The 20,083-nt window shown below is 44.4% G+C and overlaps 2 protein-coding genes across 7 annotated transcripts in view; one reads left to right on the top strand and one right to left on the bottom strand.

Moving 5' to 3' along the window:
• The first annotated feature begins 245 nt into the window (after positions 1 to 245).
• tex11 (testis expressed 11) lies at positions 246 to 16,497 on the top strand. 2 transcript variants are annotated; one of them, XM_029661995.2, is made up of 29 exons: positions 246 to 424; positions 786 to 889; positions 1,043 to 1,127; positions 1,232 to 1,311; positions 1,410 to 1,490; positions 1,611 to 1,730; positions 1,911 to 1,991; positions 2,098 to 2,183; positions 2,337 to 2,394; positions 2,539 to 2,634; positions 2,721 to 2,802; positions 2,939 to 3,017; positions 3,216 to 3,367; positions 5,549 to 5,634; positions 7,364 to 7,501; positions 7,610 to 7,712; positions 7,808 to 7,932; positions 8,275 to 8,360; positions 10,800 to 10,853; positions 11,161 to 11,201; positions 11,666 to 11,752; positions 11,914 to 11,984; positions 13,853 to 13,966; positions 14,222 to 14,294; positions 14,408 to 14,557; positions 14,678 to 14,786; positions 14,980 to 15,100; positions 15,716 to 15,883; positions 16,073 to 16,497. In XM_029661995.2, the coding sequence occupies exons 1-29, from the start codon at positions 397 to 399 to the stop codon at positions 16,142 to 16,144; spliced, it is 2,730 nt and encodes a 909-aa protein (XP_029517855.1). In that variant the 5' UTR covers positions 246 to 396; the 3' UTR covers positions 16,145 to 16,497. The 2 variants fall into 2 exon arrangements, with proteins under 2 accessions (XP_029517855.1, XP_029517856.1); XM_029661996.2 differs by lacking the exons at positions 2,098 to 2,183; positions 2,337 to 2,394.
• Positions 16,498 to 16,502: 5 nt separating this feature from the next.
• The window catches only part of LOC115130645 (disks large homolog 3-like), a 123,534-nt gene continuing 119,953 nt past the window's right edge, over positions 16,503 to 20,083 (bottom strand). For all 5 annotated transcript variants that reach the window (XM_065019675.1, XM_065019677.1, XM_029661992.2 and 2 more), the window contains 3 exons: positions 19,940 to 20,049; positions 19,735 to 19,826; positions 16,503 to 19,595 (listed from right to left, as the gene is read on the bottom strand). In XM_065019675.1, coding sequence (XP_064875747.1) covers positions 19,489 to 19,595; positions 19,735 to 19,826; positions 19,940 to 20,049 — 309 coding nt within the window. In that variant the 3' untranslated portion in view covers positions 16,503 to 19,488. The remainder of the gene's footprint in view (positions 19,596 to 19,734; positions 19,827 to 19,939; positions 20,050 to 20,083) is intronic.

Genomic DNA, 20,083 nt, shown 5'->3' with positions numbered 1-20,083 from the left:
AACCCAGTACACTGACTCGGTACCGGTACTTGTTACAATTAAATGTGTATCTATTTGTATCTATTTGCTAATAATCTATTTGCTAATAAGCATTTTAAATTCTACACTTGCAGCATGTGACAAATAACATTTGATTTGAATTGTATTTGACCCATACCTAACCTTAACCATTTGAATTTCAACCTCAACGGGGTGGTCAGCGGTGCACATCCTAAGGGCTCGCGGATAACAAGGGCGGTTCCCCTCGACGTCACTTCACGAGAGTGGTTCGCGCGCCGCCAAGATCACAGCTGTCAATCACTTATCCGCATCAGCATCCGAATGGAGCGCTAGCTGGCGAGCTTAGTTATATTGTTTGTGTCTATTTAAGGTGTTACACTTTTCTTCACTTGAAACATGGATATGTTTGTTTCAAATGTGAAATGTGAGTTTATAGCAACTTTTTCTGACATAAAATGTTAACTGCTAACGTAGTTAGCTAGCCAGCTGACTAACCTTCCAGTGTGCTTTAGTTTACGCTTCAGAAAATGTAGCAAGAAAATGTAGCAAAGTTTAAATATATTGCTAAGTTACCGGTATATTGGTTACATTCCTCATTTGAAATTAGTAAAAGTTTCCTTGAAATGTATTGACATTATATGAGACGTCGAAGGTGTGTGGCGACCTACGAACGCAATGCCAACCTGTCACGTCACTCAACAGGCAACTTTTTTTGTACTTGGTACAAGTATGTACTTTTTTTCATGGTGGTTTTTGGGATTAAATATAGTTATGTTTTATTAAAGGTCTCACAGAGCGCCTGCTGCAGAAACAACTGGCTAATACAGATGAGGTTATTGAGAAGCTCTTTTGTGAAGACTTCCCAAGAGTAACACCACTGGATCCTCAGGTTGGCAGCCAAATTTAGAGCAGTATTTTTCTTCTCTAATGAAACCATTGTGTTTTAGTCAATACATAATTTAGTGTTTTAGTCAATACATAAGTTAGTCTACAGAAAATAGCTAGTTTGCTAATTGTCACTTCAAATTAACATATTCTCTAGCTTGAAGAAAGTGCCATTCAGCTGTGGAATTGGGCAGTCACCAAACGTGTGGGAACAGCCATAAATGAGCACCAGAAAGCAAAAGGTAGCCTAATAGTTTTTTTGCTGTGAAATACCTGATTTATGCCATTATCATCATTACTGACTTTCTCCTGTGATGCATTCCTCCCGGTCTGTCTGTGGTGTCAGTGCGTCATGTTGCATGCAGGCTGCTGTACTCCTGTGAGCCTGAGAATCCAGCAGAGGGCGCTGTGCGCAAACAGATCCTGGTCAGTGAAATGGCTCATGAAATAAACCACTGCACTGTAAGGCCTACCTCTGTCTTACCGTAATTAATTCATTAAGAAAATTTACATTTTCTTTACAGATGGCCAGCAAGACAGGAAGAACTTGGCTAGACTGTAAAAAGCCCCAGCTAGCTGATAACTTCCTGAGCCTTGCTGTCAAAGTAAGCTTGAATATGTTAAACTATGCCCTATGACTCTGTACAGTATCTAAGACAGTTGGTCAACTTTTAGAACTTCTGTCATAACACTGAATTCAAATGTTCATAATATTATTTGTCCAGAGCTTGGAGACACTGTACAGCCGACTAACATCCCGAGGCCATGGAGGGGCAGACATCAACACATCGAAAGGAGATGTGGAGAAGGACCTGCTTCGAGTTCTGTCTTACCAAGCTGAGTCGGTGAGCTAGAGATGGTTTCACCATCTAACACATACAACAATGTTAGGCTAATTTGTACTTGTGAATTTGGCAACTGAAAGTGACATTTTCACACATGAAGAAAATAGTTTTTTGTTCACATATAGCTTTACCTCACTGATGTACTGGTAACTTATGATAGTTTTTTTTTTTCCGATGCAGGCACTTGCTCAAGAGAATCACCAAGAGGCTGTGGCCTGCATGCAGCGCTGTAAAGACATGCTACTGCGGCTCCCCAAAGAGGTAGGATACAAAAAGGAAACTAAACTCTGATATTACTTTGATAAAGCACTGTTTTTAACTCTCCCAATCTTGGGCAGGTATATTCAGCTACTTTCCCCCCCCAAAGACAGGCTATCTCTCTCTCATGTGCTATAACTTCGGAGTGGATTCCTACAATATGAAAAAGTATGAGGAGAGTTCATTCTGGTTGAGGTAAATAGCATTGATTTAGCTTGACAAAAGATACTATATAACTGACATAAAGGAAGCATTACAGAAGCTCATCATCTGAAATATGTTACTTATTTTAATTACGGTGTATGATAAAGTGCAGTATATGAATATCTACACTGTTGTCTTTTCCAGCCAGAGTTATGACATAGGGAAGATGAATATAAAATACTCCCCTGGCGCTGAAGTGCAAGTAAGGGAGTAGTGCAGTTTATACATACCATAGTCTCTTCAGTTTTTTCACTAGTACTTCCTGGTTATTAGAAATGCCAAAAGCTCCAATGTTTTGATTTGTTTTTAATTACAGTAGAGTAAATTGCTGAATGTTCTTATTTAGGCCAAGGTCCTGAGGCTCCTTGCCACTGTCTATCTAAAGTGGGACTGTCAGCAGTTTCAGGAGAAGGCACTCAATGCTGTGAACTTAGCCAATAAGGTAACCTCCCCCCATCACTCTTGTTGATACTTTCTAATATTAAGCAAGATTATTTGGTTTTCAATTAAAACTCAGCAATTTGACAGGAAAGTGTGCATCCCTCTGGGCTCTACCTGAAGATCAGAATTCTACTGAGATGTGGGGCTCAGGATGACCACGTAAGAGCTGGTGAGTAGGACATTACCCTGTTTCTCTCTCTTTCTGCTTTTTTGAATGGCTTGAGTGGGAGTTTTAAGGACTCCCAAGTCATCCGTTTACAGTACTGTATAATGCATTACCATTTAATCTTGCTGTCTCCATTCAGGAGTGACAGAGCTGCTGGAGTCAGAGGTTCCTCTGGAAGTGTGTCTAAGCACAGTGAAACTACTCATGGCTGAAGACAGGTAGACACACTGATCATCTTAACAAATTGCAAATCAGTTATCCACTTGTACCATTGTATTCATTCCAGACGTTTTTAGATAAAGTAATAATGTAAATATTTTAAAATGTAAATATTTTCATGTTTCCATTGAAATACAACATTGTATTGATATATTGCATTGATATGCGCTGTGTGTTCTGTTGATATGTGTTCCCAGAGAGACATTGGCCTTTGACTACCTGAAGAGGGTGTGCCAGCACTTTGAGTCGTCCCCTGAACTGGGCAGTGCCCTGGTCCTGCACATTGAGCTGCTGCTGCAGAGAGGCAAGGAGCTTCTGGGAAAACAGAAAATAGAGGACATCATCACAGGTACTACAGTGGTGGTGGTGGACATCATCACAGGTACAACGGTGGTGGTGGTGGTGGTGGTGGTGGACATCATCACAGGTACAACAGTGGTGGTGGTGGTGGTGGACATCATCACAGGTACTACAGTGGTGGTGGTGGTGCAAATCATCACAGGTACTACAGTGGTGGTGGTGGTGCACATCATCACAGGTACTACGGTGGTGGTGGTGGTGGACATCATCACAGGTACTACAGTGGTGGTGGTGGTGCAAATCATCACAGGTACTACAGTGGTGGTGGTGGTGCACATCATCACAGGTACTACGGTGGTGGTGGTGGTGGACATCATCACAGGTACTACAGTGGTGGTGGTGGTGCAAATCATCACAGGTACTACAGTGGTGGTGGTGGTGCACATCATCACAGGTACTACAGTGGTGGTGGTGGTGCAAATCATCACATGTACTACAGTGGTGGTGGTGGTGCACATCATCACAGGTACTACAGTGGTGGTGGTGGTGGACATCACAGGTACTACAGTGGTGGTGGTGGTGGACATCACAGGTACTACAGTGGTGGTGGTGGACATCACAGGTACTACAGTGGTGGTGGACATCATCACAGGTACTACGGTGGTGGTGGTGGTGGACATCATCACAGGTACTACAGTGGTGGTGGTGGTGGACATCATCACAGGTACTACAGTGGTGGTGGACATCATCACAGGTACTACAGTGGTGGTGGTGGTGGACATCATCACAGGTACTACAGTGGTGGTGGTGGACATCATCACAGGTACTACAGTGGTGGTGGTGGTGGACATCATCACAGGTACTACAGTGGTGGTGGTGGTGGACATCATCACAGGTACTACAGTGGTGGTGGTGGACATCACAGGTACTACAGTGGTGGTGGTGGTGGACATCATCACAGGTACTACAGTGGTGGTGGTGGTGCACATCATCACAGGTACTACAGTGGTGGTGGTGGTGCAAATCATCACAGGTACTACAGTGGTGGTGGTGGTGCACATCATCACAGGTACTACAGTGGTGGTGGTGGTGGACATCACAGGTACTACAGTGGTGGTGGTGGACATCACAGGTACTACAGTGGTGGTGGTGGACATCACAGGTACTACAGTGGTGGTGGTGGACATCACAGGTACTACAGTGGTGGTGGACATCATCACAGGTACTACAGTGGTGGTGGTGGTGGACATCATCACAGGTACTACAGTGGTGGTGGTGGTGGACATCATCACAGGTACTACAGTGGTGGTGGTGGACATCACAGGTACTACAGTGGTGGTGGTGGTGGACATCATCACAGGTACTACAGTGGTGGTGGTGGTGGACATCATCACAGGTACTACAGTGGTGGTGGTGGTGGACATCACAGGTACTACAGTGGTGGTGGTGGACATCACAGGTACTACAGTGGTGGTGGACATCATCACAGGTACTACAGTGGTGGTGGACATCATCACAGGTACTACAGTGGTGGTGGTGGTGGTGGACATCACAGGTACTACAGTGGTGGTGGACATCACAGGTACTACAGTGGTGGTGGACATCATCACAGGTACTACAGTGGTGGTGGACATCATCACAGGTGGACATCACAGGTACTACAGTGGTGGTGGTGGTGGTGGTGGTGGACATCACAGGTACTACAGTGGTGGTGGACATCATCACAGGTACTACAGTGGTGGTGGACATCATCACAGGTGGACATCACAGGTACTACAGTGGTGGTGGTGGTGGTGGTGGACATCATCACAGGTACTACAGTGGTGGTGGACATCATCACAGGTACTACAGTGGTGGTGGTGGACATCATCACAGGTACTACAGTGGTGGTGGTGGACATCACAGGTACTACAGTGGTGGTGGTGGTGGACATCACAGGTACTACGGTGGTGGTGGACATCACAGGTACTACAGTGGTGGTGGACATCATCACAGGTACTACAGTGGTGGTGGACATCATCACAGGTGGACATCACAGGTACTACAGTGGTGGTGGTGGTGGTGGTGGACATCACAGGTACTACAGTGGTGGTGGACATCATCACAGGTACTATGGTGGTGGTGGTGGTATACATCATCACAGGTACTCCGGTGGTGGGGATGATGGTGGTGGTGTTGATGCAGTGAAATGAAAATGCAGTTGTAAGATTGCTGATATTTCCTCTTTCAGGCCACTACACTGGTAAACAGCTGTCTCCTCAGACTCTCACCTGTTTACATCTCCTGCTCTGGGACAAAGCCTCCAAGAACTTTGAGGTACAGTAGAACTTTTTATAAAAAATTAACCAGGTAGGCCAGTTGAGAACAAGTTCTCATTTACAACTGCGACCTGGCCAAGATAAAGCAAAGCAGTGCGACACAAACAACAACACAGAGTTAGACATGGAATAAACAACTGTACAGTCAATAAAAATACAAATCTATATACAGTGTGTGCAAATGAGGAAAGATAAGGGAGGTAAGGCAATAAATAGGCCATAGTGGCGAAGTAATTACAATATAGCAATTAAACACTGGAGTGATAGATTTGCAGAAGATGAATGTGCAAGTAAAGATACTGGGGTGCAAAGGAGCAAAAAATAAATAAATAACAATATGGGGATGAGGTAGTTGGATGGGCTATTTACAGATGGGCTATGTACAGATGCAGTGATCTGTGAGCTGCTCTGACAGCTGATGCTTAAAGTTAGTGAGGGAGATACGAGTCTCCAGCTTCAGTGATTTTTGCAGTTCGTTCCAGTCAATGGCAGCAGAGAACTGGAAGGAAAGGCGGCCAAAGGATAAATAGGCTTTGGGGGTGACCAGTGTAATATACCTGCTGGAGCACGTGCTACGGGTGGGTGCTGCTATGGTGACCAGTGAGCTGAAATAAGGCGGCGCTTTCCCAACAGACTTATAGATGACCTGGAGCCAGTGGGTTTGGCGACAAATATGAAGCGAGGGCCAGCCAACGAGAGCATACAGGTCGCAGTGGTGGGTAGTATATGGGGCTTTGGTGACAAAACGGATGGCACTGTGATAGACTGCATCAAGGATTGGTAGGATAGTCAGTTTTACGAGGGTATGTTTGGCAGCATGAGTGAAGGACGCTTTGTTGCGAAATAGGAAGCCTAATCAAGATTTGATTTTGGATTGGAGATCCTTAATGTGAGTCTGGAAGGAGAGTTTACAATCTAACCAGACTCCTAGGTATTTGTAATTGTCCACAAATTCTAAGTCAGAACCATCCAGAGTAGTAATGCTGGACGGGCGGGCAGGTGCAGGCAGCGATCGGTTGAAGAGCATGCATTTAGTTTTACTTGCATTTAAGAGCAATTGGAGGCCAAGGAAGGAGAGTTGTAATGGCATTGAAGCTCGTCTTAGTTAACACAGTGTCCAAAGAAGGGCCAGAAGTATACAGAATGGTGTCGTCTGCGTAGAGGTGGATCAGAGAATCGCCAGCAGCAAGAGCGACATCATTGATGTATACAGAGAAAAGAGTCGGCACTAGAATTGAACCCTGTGGTACCCCCATAGAGACTGCCAGAGGTCCGTACAACAGGCCCTCTGATTTGACACACTGAACTCTGTCTGAGAAGTAGTTGGTGAACCAGGCGAGGCAGTCGTTTGAGAAACCAAGGCTGTTGAGTCTGCCAATAAGAATGTGGTGATTGAGAGAGTTGAAAGCCTTGGCCAGGTTAATGAATACGGCAGCACAGTATTGTCTTTTATCGATGGCGGTTATGACATCGTTTAGGACCTTTGAGCGTGTCTGAGGTGCACTCATGACCAGTTCGGAAACCAGATTGCATAGCGGAGAAGGTACGGTGGGATTCAAAATGGTCAGTGATCTGTTTGTTAACTTGGCTTTCAAAGACCTTAGAAAGGCAGGGTAGAATAGATATAGGTAACTGTTTGTGTCTAGAGTGTCTGCTGAAAATAAGTACATTGCTCTGTCATAGTGAAGTCTGTATGTGTTGGGATGTGAGTCATTTTCCTGTTCCAGACTAAGAACTTCTCAGAGGCTCTGCAGTGGTATAACTACTCCTTGAGTTTCTACAAGGCTGGCCAGATGGAGCCCAACCTGGCCAAGCTTCAGAGGAACAGAGCTTCCTGCTTACTGCAACTGCAGCAGCTGGACAAGGTGACTCAATAGTGTGACAACAGACTTCACACAGCATTTTGTAATTATTACTGTATAGTAATCTTTGTGTGTACCTTGTGCATTCCTGTGAATGTGTGTGTGTGTCAGGCCAAAGAAGCAATAAAGGAGGCAGAGAGATGTGATCCAAACAGCATCTTCACTCAGTTCAGTGTTTACAAGATTGCTGTCCTGGAGAACAATGTGGAGAAAGGTAACAGCATATTACATGAGTGTGGTGAGTTTTAGGATGGACTACATGTATTCAGGCCTTCTGTGCCTCTCAGTCTGAAGCCCTGTTTCTGTCAGCTGCAGAGGCAGTGAAGGCCATCGCGGCTCTGGCCCAAGGTCCTTTGACCAGTGAGGACAGACTGCTAGTGGCTGAGAATGCTGCCTCCAACCTCCTCAGTCTTGCTGCTCAGATCGCTCTGGAGGTGGGTCCCCATTACTGACATACCTCTGGGAAAGATAATGAGTATGATGACAATTCGAGAGCTTGGGACTAGAAGGTTCTATCTGCATTTTTGACAACATGTAGTTATTGACATAGCCTTGTTCTTTTCAGTGTTCTCTAGCCATATAGTAAATACCCCCATTCATGTTTTAAAGAAAAAAATATAAAAGTTGCTGACATCATTCAAACCATTGAGGGTTTGGAACTTTAAAGCCAATTACCTCAGAATCATCTTTTTGCAGACAGTCCCAAGCTCTTGGAATTGTTGAAGGAGAAAATACCCATCGTCCTCATTGTCATCCTTTGTTTCCTTTCCTTCCAGAATGAGCAACAAGACACAGCCATGAAGGCTCTGGAGAGTTTGTGTGAACACTCAAAAGATGAAGCTCAGGTTCTCACTGCTCTCAGGTCAGTTACTAACGCACACAAACAACATCAGTGAACTCTTGTCCAGCGAGATCAGTAACACTATGTGAATGGTCATCTGTAACATATACAGTATTCACCCCCTTGGCATTTTTCCTATTTAGTTGCCTTACAACCTGGAATTAAAATATATTTTTTGGGAGGTTTATATCATTTGATTTACACAACATGCCTACCACTTTGAAGATGCAAAATATGTTTTTGTGAAACATACAAGAAATAACACAAAAAAACAGAACTTGAACGTGCTAACTATTTACCCCCCCCCAAAGTCAATACTTTATAGAGCCACCTTTTGCAGGAATTACAGCTGCAAGTCTCTTGGGGTATGTCTCTATATGTTTGGCACATCTAGCCACTGGAATTTTTGCCCATTCATCAAGGCAAAACTGCTGCAGCTTCTTCAAGTTGGATGGTATACAGCAATCTTTAAGTCATACCACAGAATCTCAATTGGATTGAGGTCTGGGTTTTGACTAGGCAAGACATTTAAATGTTTCCCCTTAAACCACTCAAGTGTTGCTTTAGCAGTATGCTTAGGGTCATTGTCCTGCTGGAAGGTGAACCTCCGTCCAGTCTCAAATCTTTGGAAGACTGAATGTCACGTTCGTCATAAGGATCGGACCAAGGCGCAGCGTGGTATGCCTACATTCTCTTTTTAATGAATGAACAAAAACAACAAAATCAACGAACGAAACGTGACGCTATACAAACTAGTGCTGACAGGCAACTAAACATAGACAAGATCCCACAATTAACAATGGGGAAAATGGCTACTTAAATATGATCCCCAATCAGAGACAACGATAAACAGCTGTCTCTGATTGGGAACCATATCAGGCCAACGTGGACATACAAAATCCCTAGATGACAAAAACCCTAGACATACAACAACTAGAGTACCCACCCTAGTCACAGCCTGACCTAACCAAAATATATAGAAAAACAGAGAATCTAAGGTCAGGGCGTGACACTGAAACAAGTTTCCCTCAAGAATTTCCCTGTATTTAGCGCCATCCATCATTCCTTCAATTTTTACCAGTTTCCCAGTCCCTGCTGATGAAAAACATCCCCACAGCATGGTGTTCTCGGGGTGACGAGAGGTGTTGGGTTTGCGCCAGATATAGCGTTTTCCTTGATGGCCCAAAGCTCAATTTTAGTCTCATCTGACCAGAGTACCTTCTTCCATATGTTTGGGGAGTCTCCCACATGCCTTTTGGCATACACCAAATGTGTTTGCTTATTTTTTTCTTTAAGCAATGGCTTTTTTCTGGCCACTCTTCCATAAAGTCCAGCTCTGTGCAATGTATCGCTTAAAGTGGTCCTATGGACAGATACTCTAATCTCCGCTGTGGAGCTTTGCAGCTCATTCAGGGTTATCTTTGGTCTCTTGGTTGCCTCTCTGATTAATGTCCTCCTTGCTGGGCCGTGAGTTTTGGTGGGAGGCCTCGTCTTGGCAGGTATGTTGTGGTGCCATATTCTTTCCATTGTTTAATAATGTATTTAATTGTGCTCCGTGGGATGTTCAAAGTTTCTGATATTTTTTTATAACCCAACCCTGATTCGTACTTCTCCACCACTTTGTTCCTGACCTGTCTGGAGAGCTCCTTTCAGAACAGGTGTGTATATATACTGAGATCATGTGACAACTCACGAGACACTTAGATTGCACACAGGTGGACTTTATTTAACTAATTATGTGACTTCTGAAGGTAATTGGTTGCACTAGATCTTATTTAGGGGCTTCATAGCAAAGGGGGGAATACATATGCACGCACAACTTTTCAGTTTTTTAATTTTTAAATGTTTTTTTAAGCAAGTTATGTTTTTCATTTCACTTCACCAATTTGGACTATTTTGTGTATGTCCATTCAAATCAAATTTATTTATATAGCCCTTCTTACATCAGCTGATATTTCAAAGTGCTGTACAGAAACCCAGCCTAAAACCCCAAACAGCAAGCAATGCAGGTGTAGAAGCACTGTGGCTAGGACAAACTCCCTAGAAAGACCAAACATAGGAAGAAACCTAGAGGAACCAGGCTATGAGGGGTGGCCAGTCCTCTTCTGGCTGTGCCGGGTGGAGATTATAACAGAACATGACCATTACAACAAAATAGGAAAAATGCCAAGGGGGATGAATACTTTTGCAAGATGACCTTATCATAAACATGACATAACATACAATGACAGTTGATTATGACAATTTGTGTCACATCATCAGCTTCCACCATAAATGTGTTAGAATGCATGACGCAGTGAAACATGGTGCTGTTTAAGCTTTCAATGAGGTTTAACTATGTCTCCATGATCTACTGACCTATATCTTTTAATTTCTCCTGTGAAATGTGTGCCTCTCAGTACAGTGTTAGTAGGTGAAAGGAACTAGGTCCCGAGTCCTCATGGTCTTTGTCTATTACAGGTGTTTGGTTCGACTAGTGCTCTCAACAATAGAAAAGGCCAGTGGGGAGATAGGGTGAGTTTGATGAGATATCGTGAAACATGATCATCATACAATAGTGTTTAAATGCTCCATTTCATTTTAGTAATTTAGCCAACGCTCTTATCTAGAGCGACTTACAGGAGCAATTAGGGTTAAATGCCTTGCTCAAAGGCACATCGATAGACTTTTTTCACCAATCCGGCTTGGGGATTCGAACCAGCGACCTTTTAGTTACTGGCCCAACGCTCTTAACCGTTAGAATACCTGCTGCCCATTTCTACAGCGTTTCAGTTGTGGTTGATTTACTGTTTCGGCTTGTTAACATTTCCTCTATATATAGACATGCGAATCTGGATATTCTGCTGTCATATCTAAAAATGGGTGAGTACAATATACAACAATCACACTTACAGCAACATCTTTCTCCCCTCAATATATGAGTACTCTGAGGTAATGCAGTGTTTCCCCTATGCGCACCGGCGCTGCTAAATCATCCCCCGTCTCCCCCCACAAAAAATCTTATGTAGAATTGGCTGGTGATGTCATTGAGATCGAGATAAAATTAAACTGTCCTCGATTTACAGATGAGTTCCAAAGGAAGAGAACACAATTTAATTTTCATACAATTTGGGAGTAGAATGTCCTTTTAAAAAAGTCACCAGAAGTGACCTTCTCACAGTCGTTCAACATACCCCCGGACCCCCCCCCCCCAGGAAGACGCCCCCACTACCTCTGCCACCTCTGCTTTAAAAAATCCTCAGCTTTAGTGTCGATTCTATTTTTCTCTGCTGTGCGCTGCTGCTTGGTTTTCACCCAGTGTTTGTTGTTTACTGTCACCATCACAGCACTGCAGAAAGTGTCACAGCTCAGCCCAGGGCCTAGCATGGCTGTAGAGCAGCGCACAGAGGACGCCAACTGGTTCAGGAAGATTGGTACTTACATACTATCTGGAGATACACTGTTATTTATCTCGCTCTTGTACAATTATCGGAATTATCTTGGTATTTTACGAATTACAGTAGCACTGTGTAAGCAGCATAGTGCGCTGTGCATTTTGTCTAATTTTATTTCTGTGTGCCCGCATGTGTCTTAGCTTGGAACTCTGCGCTGCAGTGTGAGAGCAGCCCTGACAGGATGAGGGATTTCTTTCTGTTCTCTTACCAGGCAAGTCCTCTTATTAGCATCACCGGGAGAATTGATCTGTATCTGTGCAGGTGTAGATCAATACAACCCACAGGGAATTAGTGTTGCCAAAGATAAAGAAACGTGGAGCCCTGCAGCTTCCTCATAAAACAACTTGGTCAGTCGTTATACCCTTACACCCCTAAAACACGCAGACACAGACCGTCATGCAGGCACCCTCCGTTTAATGCGTTCTCTCTGTGTTGTGGTCCTTTATCTTTATGGCACTCTTAATATACACTGCTCAAAAAAATAAAGGGAACACTAAAATAACACATCCTAGATCTGAATGAATGAAATATTCTTATTAAATACTTTTTTCTTTACATAGTTGAATGTGCTGACAACAAAATCACACAAAAATTATCAATGGAAATCAAATTTATCAACCCATGAAGGTCTGGATTTGGAGTCACACTCAAAATTAACGTGGAAAACCACACTACAGGCTGATCCAACTTTGATGGAATGTCCTTAAAACAAGTCAAAAATGAGGCTCAGTAGTGTGTGTGGCCTCCACGTGCCTGTATGACCTCCCTACAACGCCTGGGCATGCTCCTGATGAGGTGGCGGATGGTCTCCTGAGGGATCTCCTCCCAGACCTGGACTAAAGCATCCGCCAACTCCTGGACAGTCTGTGGTGCAACGTGGCGTTGGTGGATGGAGCGAGACATGATGTCCCAGATGTGCTCAATTGGATTCAGGTCTGGGGAACGGGCGGGCCAGTCCATAGCATCAATGCCTTCCTCTGGCAGGAACTGCTGACACACTCCAGCCACATGAGGTCTAGCATTGTCTTGCATTAGGAGGAACCCAGGGCCAACCGCACCAGCATATGGTCTCACAAGGGGTCTGAGGATCTCATCTCGGTACCTAATGGGAGTCAGGCTACCTCTGGCGAGCACATGGAGGGCTGTGCGCCCCCCCAAAGAAATGCCACCCTACACCATGACTGACCCACCGCCAAACCGGTCATGCTGGAGGATGTTGCAGGCAGCAGAATGTTCTCCACAACGTCTCCAGACTGTCACGTCTGTCACATGTGCTCAGTGTGAACCTGCTTTCATCTGTGAAGAGCACAGGGTGCCAGTGGCGAATTTGCCAATCTTGGTGTTCTCTGGCAAATGCCAAACGTCCTGCACGGTGTTGGGCTGTAAGCACAACCCCCACCTGTGGACGTCGGGCCCTCATACCACCCCCATGGAGTCTATTTCTGACCGTTTGAGCAGACACATGCACATTTGTGACCTGCTGGAGGTCATTTTGCAGGGCTCTGGCAGTGCTCCTCCTGCTCCTCCTTGCACAAAGGCGGAGGTAGCGGTCCTGCTGCTGGGTTGTTGCCCTCCTACGGCCTCCTCCACATCTCCTGATGTACTGGCCTGTCTCCTGGTAGCGCCTCCATGCTCTGGACACTACGCTGACAGACACAGCAAACCTTCTTGCCACAGCTCGCATTGATGTACCATCCTTGATGAGCTGCACTACCTGAGCCACTTGTGTGGGTTGTAGACTTCGTCTCATGCTACCACTAGAGTGAAATCACCGCCAGCATTCAAAAGTGACCAAAACATCAGCCAGGAAGCATAGGAACTGAGAAGTGGTCTGTAGTCACCACCTGCAGAACCACTCCTTTATTGGGGGGTGTCTTGCTAATTCCCTATAATTTCCACCTGTTGTCTATTCCATTTGCACAACAGCATGTGAAATGTATTGTCAATCAGTGTTGCTTCCTAAGTGGACATTTCGATTTCACAGAAGTGTGATTGACTTGGAGTTACATTGTGTTGTTTAAGTGTTCCCTTTATTTTTTGAGCAGTGTATATATGTGTGTGTGTGTGTGGTAACCCTAGCTGTCCCAGTTCTGCCCCCCGGACCGGGCCGTGTTGATGGGCCAGAAGACGTGCCTGCTGATGGCAGCTGCTGCCTCTCTGGAGCTCTGCAGGAAGTCTCCACACTCTGACCAGGTGTGTACCACCCTCTCTCTCTTGCGCTCTCTCTCTCTGTCCTGTCTCTCTCTCTCTTTTTCTCTGCCTGTCTTCCATATTTAGCTCTTTCTCCATCCGCATGGATGGAAATTTACCAAGACCAGCGGAGAGGAGAGGTGACTAACTGTTATCAGTGCTGGCGTAGGTAGTTATTTTATTTTGAATCTTGCCGTTATGGGTAGCGGCCACTAGGTGGCGATGATGGATACTGAATGCCACTGTCCTCATGTTTAGACGGAGCAGCTGACACAAGCCCTGGAGCACATTCAGATCTGCTGGGAGGTCTGGAAGACTCTTAAAGCATCAGGTGGCCCTAATTATCCCTCCTCTTCCATTCCATACTGTGCTCTGCTCAATTCTGCCATGATGTTGGATTACGTTGTGTGAGGAGAATAATCTGACACCCTCTGACACACCCAGGGGACAACTCCAAGGACCCAACCAACATTTTGCTGCTGCTGTATGAGTTTGAGGCTCGTGCCAAGCTCAACGACCCCAAGGTGGAGACAGTGCTGGAGTCAGTGCTGGAGCTGGATAATGTTGAGATCAAGGTGTTGGAGACCATTGCAGGTGAAGAGTAAACACCGTAGTTGACCCTCCTTACAGGACTTGTCCTCCTCATCCAGTGTTTTTTGCTCGGCCACACAGTTTTGTATTGTATTGTGATGAGTGTGTTTCTTCTGTCCTTAGCCTTGGCCATGGAGCCTCCTGCCCACTTCCCTCTGCTGTGTAAGAAGGCCTTGAGGATCGCTCTGTCTCTGCACAGGAAACAACCACAAGCAGACCTGGCCCACTGCAGGTGTGTGCCCATCTCATTGCTCATCCCATCACAAAACAAGCCTCACAATTTACCATTGGTAACTTGACCGGGTCTTTCAGAGACTGGTATATGATCCAGTCAGATATTTGTTGTGACATAATTCCAATGTGTCCGTGCGTAGGTTGCTGTGTGTGATGTCTAACTCCCTCTCTATCTCAATGCTCCCTCTCAGCCAGTGTGTCCACAGCCTGATCCAGCTGTCGCTACCCAGCGGCGTGTCGGATGTGGAGGCCCGTGTGCTGGAGGAGGTATGGGGCTACTATGAAGAGGCCCTCTCCATCATCACAGCCGCAGTGAGTCGGCAGCAATCTCGCGCCACCGCCGCAACCCCGCATTGTAATTAACCCCCCTCGTCCCTCCGCCCCCCTCCGCTGCTGCACTGAAAGCATCTCCTGTTTGTTTTTATCAATGGGCTTTCAGCAGCACTTCAATTAGCAGATGCTTCCATTCACCATCCCTTTCCTGCCAATGTGAATGGTAATGTGCTGTACAAGCCATCGCTCTGCTGTTAAACTGGTGAAAAGACGCATCAGAGTATTGAAGCATTACCAAGCTCTATGTGCACAGGCATATTGTCATATGCAGAGTTGCAAATTGAAGCTCTGCCGTGCAGATTTTCCAATACACAACCTTGTAATCGAAAGAATAAAACAATGGATGGACAAGTGCCTTAAATGAATATACATCAGTCACATACATTTTAATCTTCCTCATAAGTTAGCATGGTCCTGTATAAAATCCCGTATTTTCTGACACTCCCAGTGTCATTCCCAGACTGACTATAGACACTGAAAGCCACATTCATAGGCATACCTGGACTCTGAGGTCAGGTGAGTTATCACGGGTGCTCCAAGCCAGGTGGACGGCAGCAGAATGTGTTCATTGTCTCCTCTGTGCCTCCCCTCCAGCCTGAGGACTTCCCTGAGATGGAGATCCTGTGGCTGCTGACCCGAGCCTGGAACACAGGCATCCTACTGTATAGCCTGGCCCAGTACCCCGAGGCTGAGAGGTGGTGTGGCCTGGGCATGAGCTTCCTCCGCCACCTGGGCTCCCTGCAGGAGAGCTACCAGACACAGGTACTACTGACTGACTGTGGGAGGGAGCAGCAATTGAGCGTGACAGGGTTGAGTCATCCAGAGTCAAATGAGAGGCCTTAGCCTAGTCTTAAATTAGAAAACTTTGACTGTATATCTGTTACTGGAAAGAAATAGCCATTTGTTTCTTAATTAGATTGCTAATAGCCAGTATTGTTTGTCTGTCCACAGATGTCAGGTCTGTACAGTGAGGTCCTGGACAGACTAGACAAAGCCAAGAAGAACCTTATCATGGAGGAGTGATCTTGCTGGTTGAGCTCTGCAGAGCACTTTTAATGTCAGGTGCCTGATATCATCCATGTGGTAGCTGGGATGGTGGTTTACTGTATGAAGTCTCACTGGTTCCTGTGACTGGTCTTCAGTTTAGTCAGCTCCTCCAGGATGTCAGTTGCATCCTGCCCCCCCTAATATTTCCCTATGGAGAGTTTAGATAACCATTTTCTAGCTTTTGTAGTTCATGATTTGGTACTTCTCTACATTAATATAAATAATTCTATCCCTCCCCGATATTACATTCATATGAATTTTACATCGTATTATTTAAACAACTACCAATACCAGTGGACTTGATTTGGTGAGAATAAAACACATCGAAATCATAACCGAGTCACATTTTATTTTCAAACAAATAAACTCTTGTCCAGTCCAAACCAAAAACCCCAAACAAAAAAAGTTGCAGGACTGTGCTCCCTCATGACTAGGACAGGGAAGACCATTTGGCCCAGCATCCTGATAGGCTCAAACACCTTCAGTGTGACAGGAAGGAAACTACTGTACAATCAAATAATTCGCAAGCACTTACTGCACAGGTGTGCTGTCAAACAACTCATCACCCAAAAGGACAACCCCCCCCCAGAAAAGCTTGCATCATCGTGTCTCGCACTGGAACAAAGACCCTCATCAATTATACACACACGGGCATTTAGGTTCAATCTTGTTATACCGCAACTTCAATGGAAAGGATGAAAAAAAATCAAGTTATTTGGGCTTTATTGACAGGATTGCTGACCGAGGGGTATAAATACCAGACATGTTAAACAGTCAGCTGTGTTTCAACTAAAAACAGGACCAGGTCTAAATCAGATATTCATCAATGCTCCTCCTGGTTTCTGGAATATATTGTAGGTTGCTGCCTGCATCTTGTCTTCATTCTTTGAATCTATACACCATTTTCCACAAGAAATAACATGTAGACAGGCCCTACTTGAGGGAATTACATTCCCAATGGACTAAAAAGTGTTCCAATAGGCAGCTGAAGATTTGTCTATAGAGAAATACCAACATTACGTCACATGTATGGAAAAATTTGAAATTATATCTCGGAATATCTGTTTACTTACCTGTCATTTGTGATCTATAAAAATGTTTTGTCCCAGTTTATTTCACACATGCATGAAGCACAGGTGAGGAGGATCTGCTGGGGGCATATTTACATTTGACAGCTTCCACACCCTTTGAAACAGTCTGTAAGCAGTTTATAAATGGCTCTGTTCCCTTCGGTTATTCCCTGAACTCTGGTTTTGACACAGGTAATGACAGCTGGTTTAGCAGTGGTGCCTGGCAGGTGGGCACACCTGTTCAGAAAATGCCTGCATGTACAGGTGTTCGGGGGGGGGGGGGGGGCAGAGCGCAAGGGCATACAGAAGATGGTCTGGCTCTCAGGCATCTGAGGAAAACCCTTCCCCTCTTGCAAAAACAGTGGAAAATTAAATGTTCACAGGGTAGGGGGCCACAGTATTCTCAAACAAGTCAGACACGTCCCCTCACATGAACAAATAAACACAGTGCCAAGATCTGCAAAGGAAGATTTAGCAGGTTATTTCAATCCTGTTGAATCCATAAAGCCAACTCAGGCAAGGGCTTACCACAGAAGTGGTCTTCACAAAACTTCACCACAAGATATGCTGATCTATTATGTCTATTAAAGAGTTCAATGCAAATGCCTTTCAAATCTCTCAAACCATTCAGTCAGTTACTCTTTCATTCACATTTAACATCTGTGAACTCTTAAATTTGTCCTTTAAAACATGGTGTTTCAGTCGCAGAGGAAATTATATCGGTGCGTTAGATTCTTGAGCTGACTGAGCTCGCCCCAGATATACCATTGGGTTCATAACACAGTGGCTCAAAACATACCCAGAACAAATTTTAAAAACATTATAGATACAGAGCATATAGGTTTTAATCAAACCCCTCTTAAGTGTTATTATGGATGGGGGGACAATCCAAAAACCAGTTATATTGACTCTTTAATTGTTAGGACATCCAATACAATTTGTCTTGTTCTACCCGTTTTAAGGCCACCTTCAGGGTGGCATATACAGGACAGTACCATGTGACCAATCAATCAAAAAGAATCATCTTGGAAGGCAGAGAGTGTAATAGGGTGGTCTGCTGCTCAACATGGGTGAGGGAGCTATGGCTGCCCAAATTGGAATCCAATAAATTCTTAAATGACAACAGGAAAAGGATAAAAAATACAGGGGGAAGATAGGAATCCACAGAGGTGAGATATGCGTTCGGTCTATTGCACTCACAAGTTAGACCTCCTGGAAGTCAGGAGGACAACTCAGAAAATAAAATAAATTTCCTGTTTGTTTTCCTTGTCAATTATTTGTAGCTTCCCTCACAAAGTACAGGTAATAATATAACAATTTGATGTAAGGCAGTTTGGTGTTTTGCAGAGAGCCCCGTTACACTTCTCTACCCCCACCCTTTACACAGAGCAGCTAAAAACCACAAGCAAAAAAATCCCACAAAAAAAACAAAGGAATGAAATCTAACAGCCCTCCAAGTAGACAATTCTAGTGAAATGTAAAATGTCGTTTTTAATATGTAGTAAAATCTCAGTAGGATTTGTTCATTTACCTTGTGATTTCATTATATAAATGTAGATTCATAACTCATTTCTTTCATTTGTTCTGCCTCTCAAGAGGTCTTGATCAGCTGCAGCAGCACCAACAACTGGCAGCTGATCAAATAGCAAGCTGGTTTGTGATAGATCACCAGTCTGTAGGCTTCTCCACCAATTTCTTCAGTAATTATAAACAAGAGAGAGAACTCCTCCAACAGTACCATCAGCTGGGCTTGATATTATTCAGTCCTTGTAGAAAAAAAACCCTCCTAAGTGGTCTTTGCTTCTCTAGTGTCTTTTTTTAAATGTGATTTGATGAACATTTACAAAGTGTTCCAACTTGTGTGATTAAGTCTCCATTCCCCTGCAACTTCCCCTGAATCCCAAACTCCTCCTCACCTCGGCATCGTCTGTAAAATATTCTGATTTGCAACTGTCAGTCCCATTTCACAAAATAAGGATTATTTCTCCCTTTTTTTGTTTTAAAATGACAAATTCATTCAGAATGGCATTTCCAGTCTTAAATGGATTTGCTGAGAAACTCATGCAGGGGTGTGCACAGTCACAGTAATGGTGATAAGACTTTTCATTTGAGATTAACATAATGATGACACTAAAACTTGATATGAAACATATCTGCAAAAAAGGGAGAGGGAGGAGCTATTTGGGGATGGGCGGGGTGTCAGGAGGGGTGTGGGGGGCTGCACTGACACAGAGGGGTATAGCTAGGAGCTCAGAGTTTCTCTGAGGAAGGTATCCAGATGTAGGGGCCCGACTGTTCCTCGATGATCATCTTGATTTTGTTGTAAATTTCCTCTAGAGAGTCACCCTGTACAATGGCTGGAGACGGACAGAGAAGTGGATATCATGAGTGCATCGATGCATTAAGATTCCTACTTGCCCTACAATACGCTTCAAGCGTATCTAAAATATGTATAATCTGCGATGAACCTAAAAAAAAATAAAGTAGTGGACTTACCTGTGAAAAATTCTCCAAACTCTTGTTCCAGTTTAATTGCCTTATCAAAGATTTTATTGGATTGCTCAAATGTCTGTCTCTTATTCATCTCCCTGCAACACAGACATGGTTGATTAGTGTACAGTACAGGAAATGATTGTTGTATGGAGTTACAGTAAAGATAATCTTTTAACAGTTCATTAGATCCAAGAACAGACACACTTACATAAGAGTTTCAATGGATTTTGGTTTGATGAAAATTGCGATCGAATAAAGTTGTGCTTGTTGCAGTCGCTTTATAGCGTTTCCAGACACGTCCAGGATACAGTGTTTTCCCTTCATGAAGAGGAAGGAGAGAAAGAGCACTTCA

The sequence above is a fragment of the Oncorhynchus nerka genome, linkage group LG6 (assembly GCF_034236695.1).
Source record: "Oncorhynchus nerka isolate Pitt River linkage group LG6, Oner_Uvic_2.0, whole genome shotgun sequence".
Taxonomy (NCBI): Eukaryota; Metazoa; Chordata; class Actinopteri; order Salmoniformes; family Salmonidae; genus Oncorhynchus; species Oncorhynchus nerka.
Note: the sequence above shows the minus strand (reverse complement) of the source record. Positions and strands in the feature narration are given on the sequence as shown.

What these genes read in the sequence shown, in the direction of transcription:
- tex11 (XM_029661995.2), top strand. Translation starts at nt 397, where the DNA reads ATGGATATGTTTGTTTCAAATGTGAAAT. An exon ending in GAGAGTTCATTCTGGTTGAG is followed by an intron (nt 2,184 to 2,336) that starts GTAAATAGCATT and finishes TGTCTTTTCCAG; the next exon opens with CCAGAGTTATGACATAGGGA. An exon ending in CTACTCATGGCTGAAGACAG is followed by an intron (nt 3,018 to 3,215) that starts GTAGACACACTG and finishes ATGTGTTCCCAG; the next exon opens with AGAGACATTGGCCTTTGACT.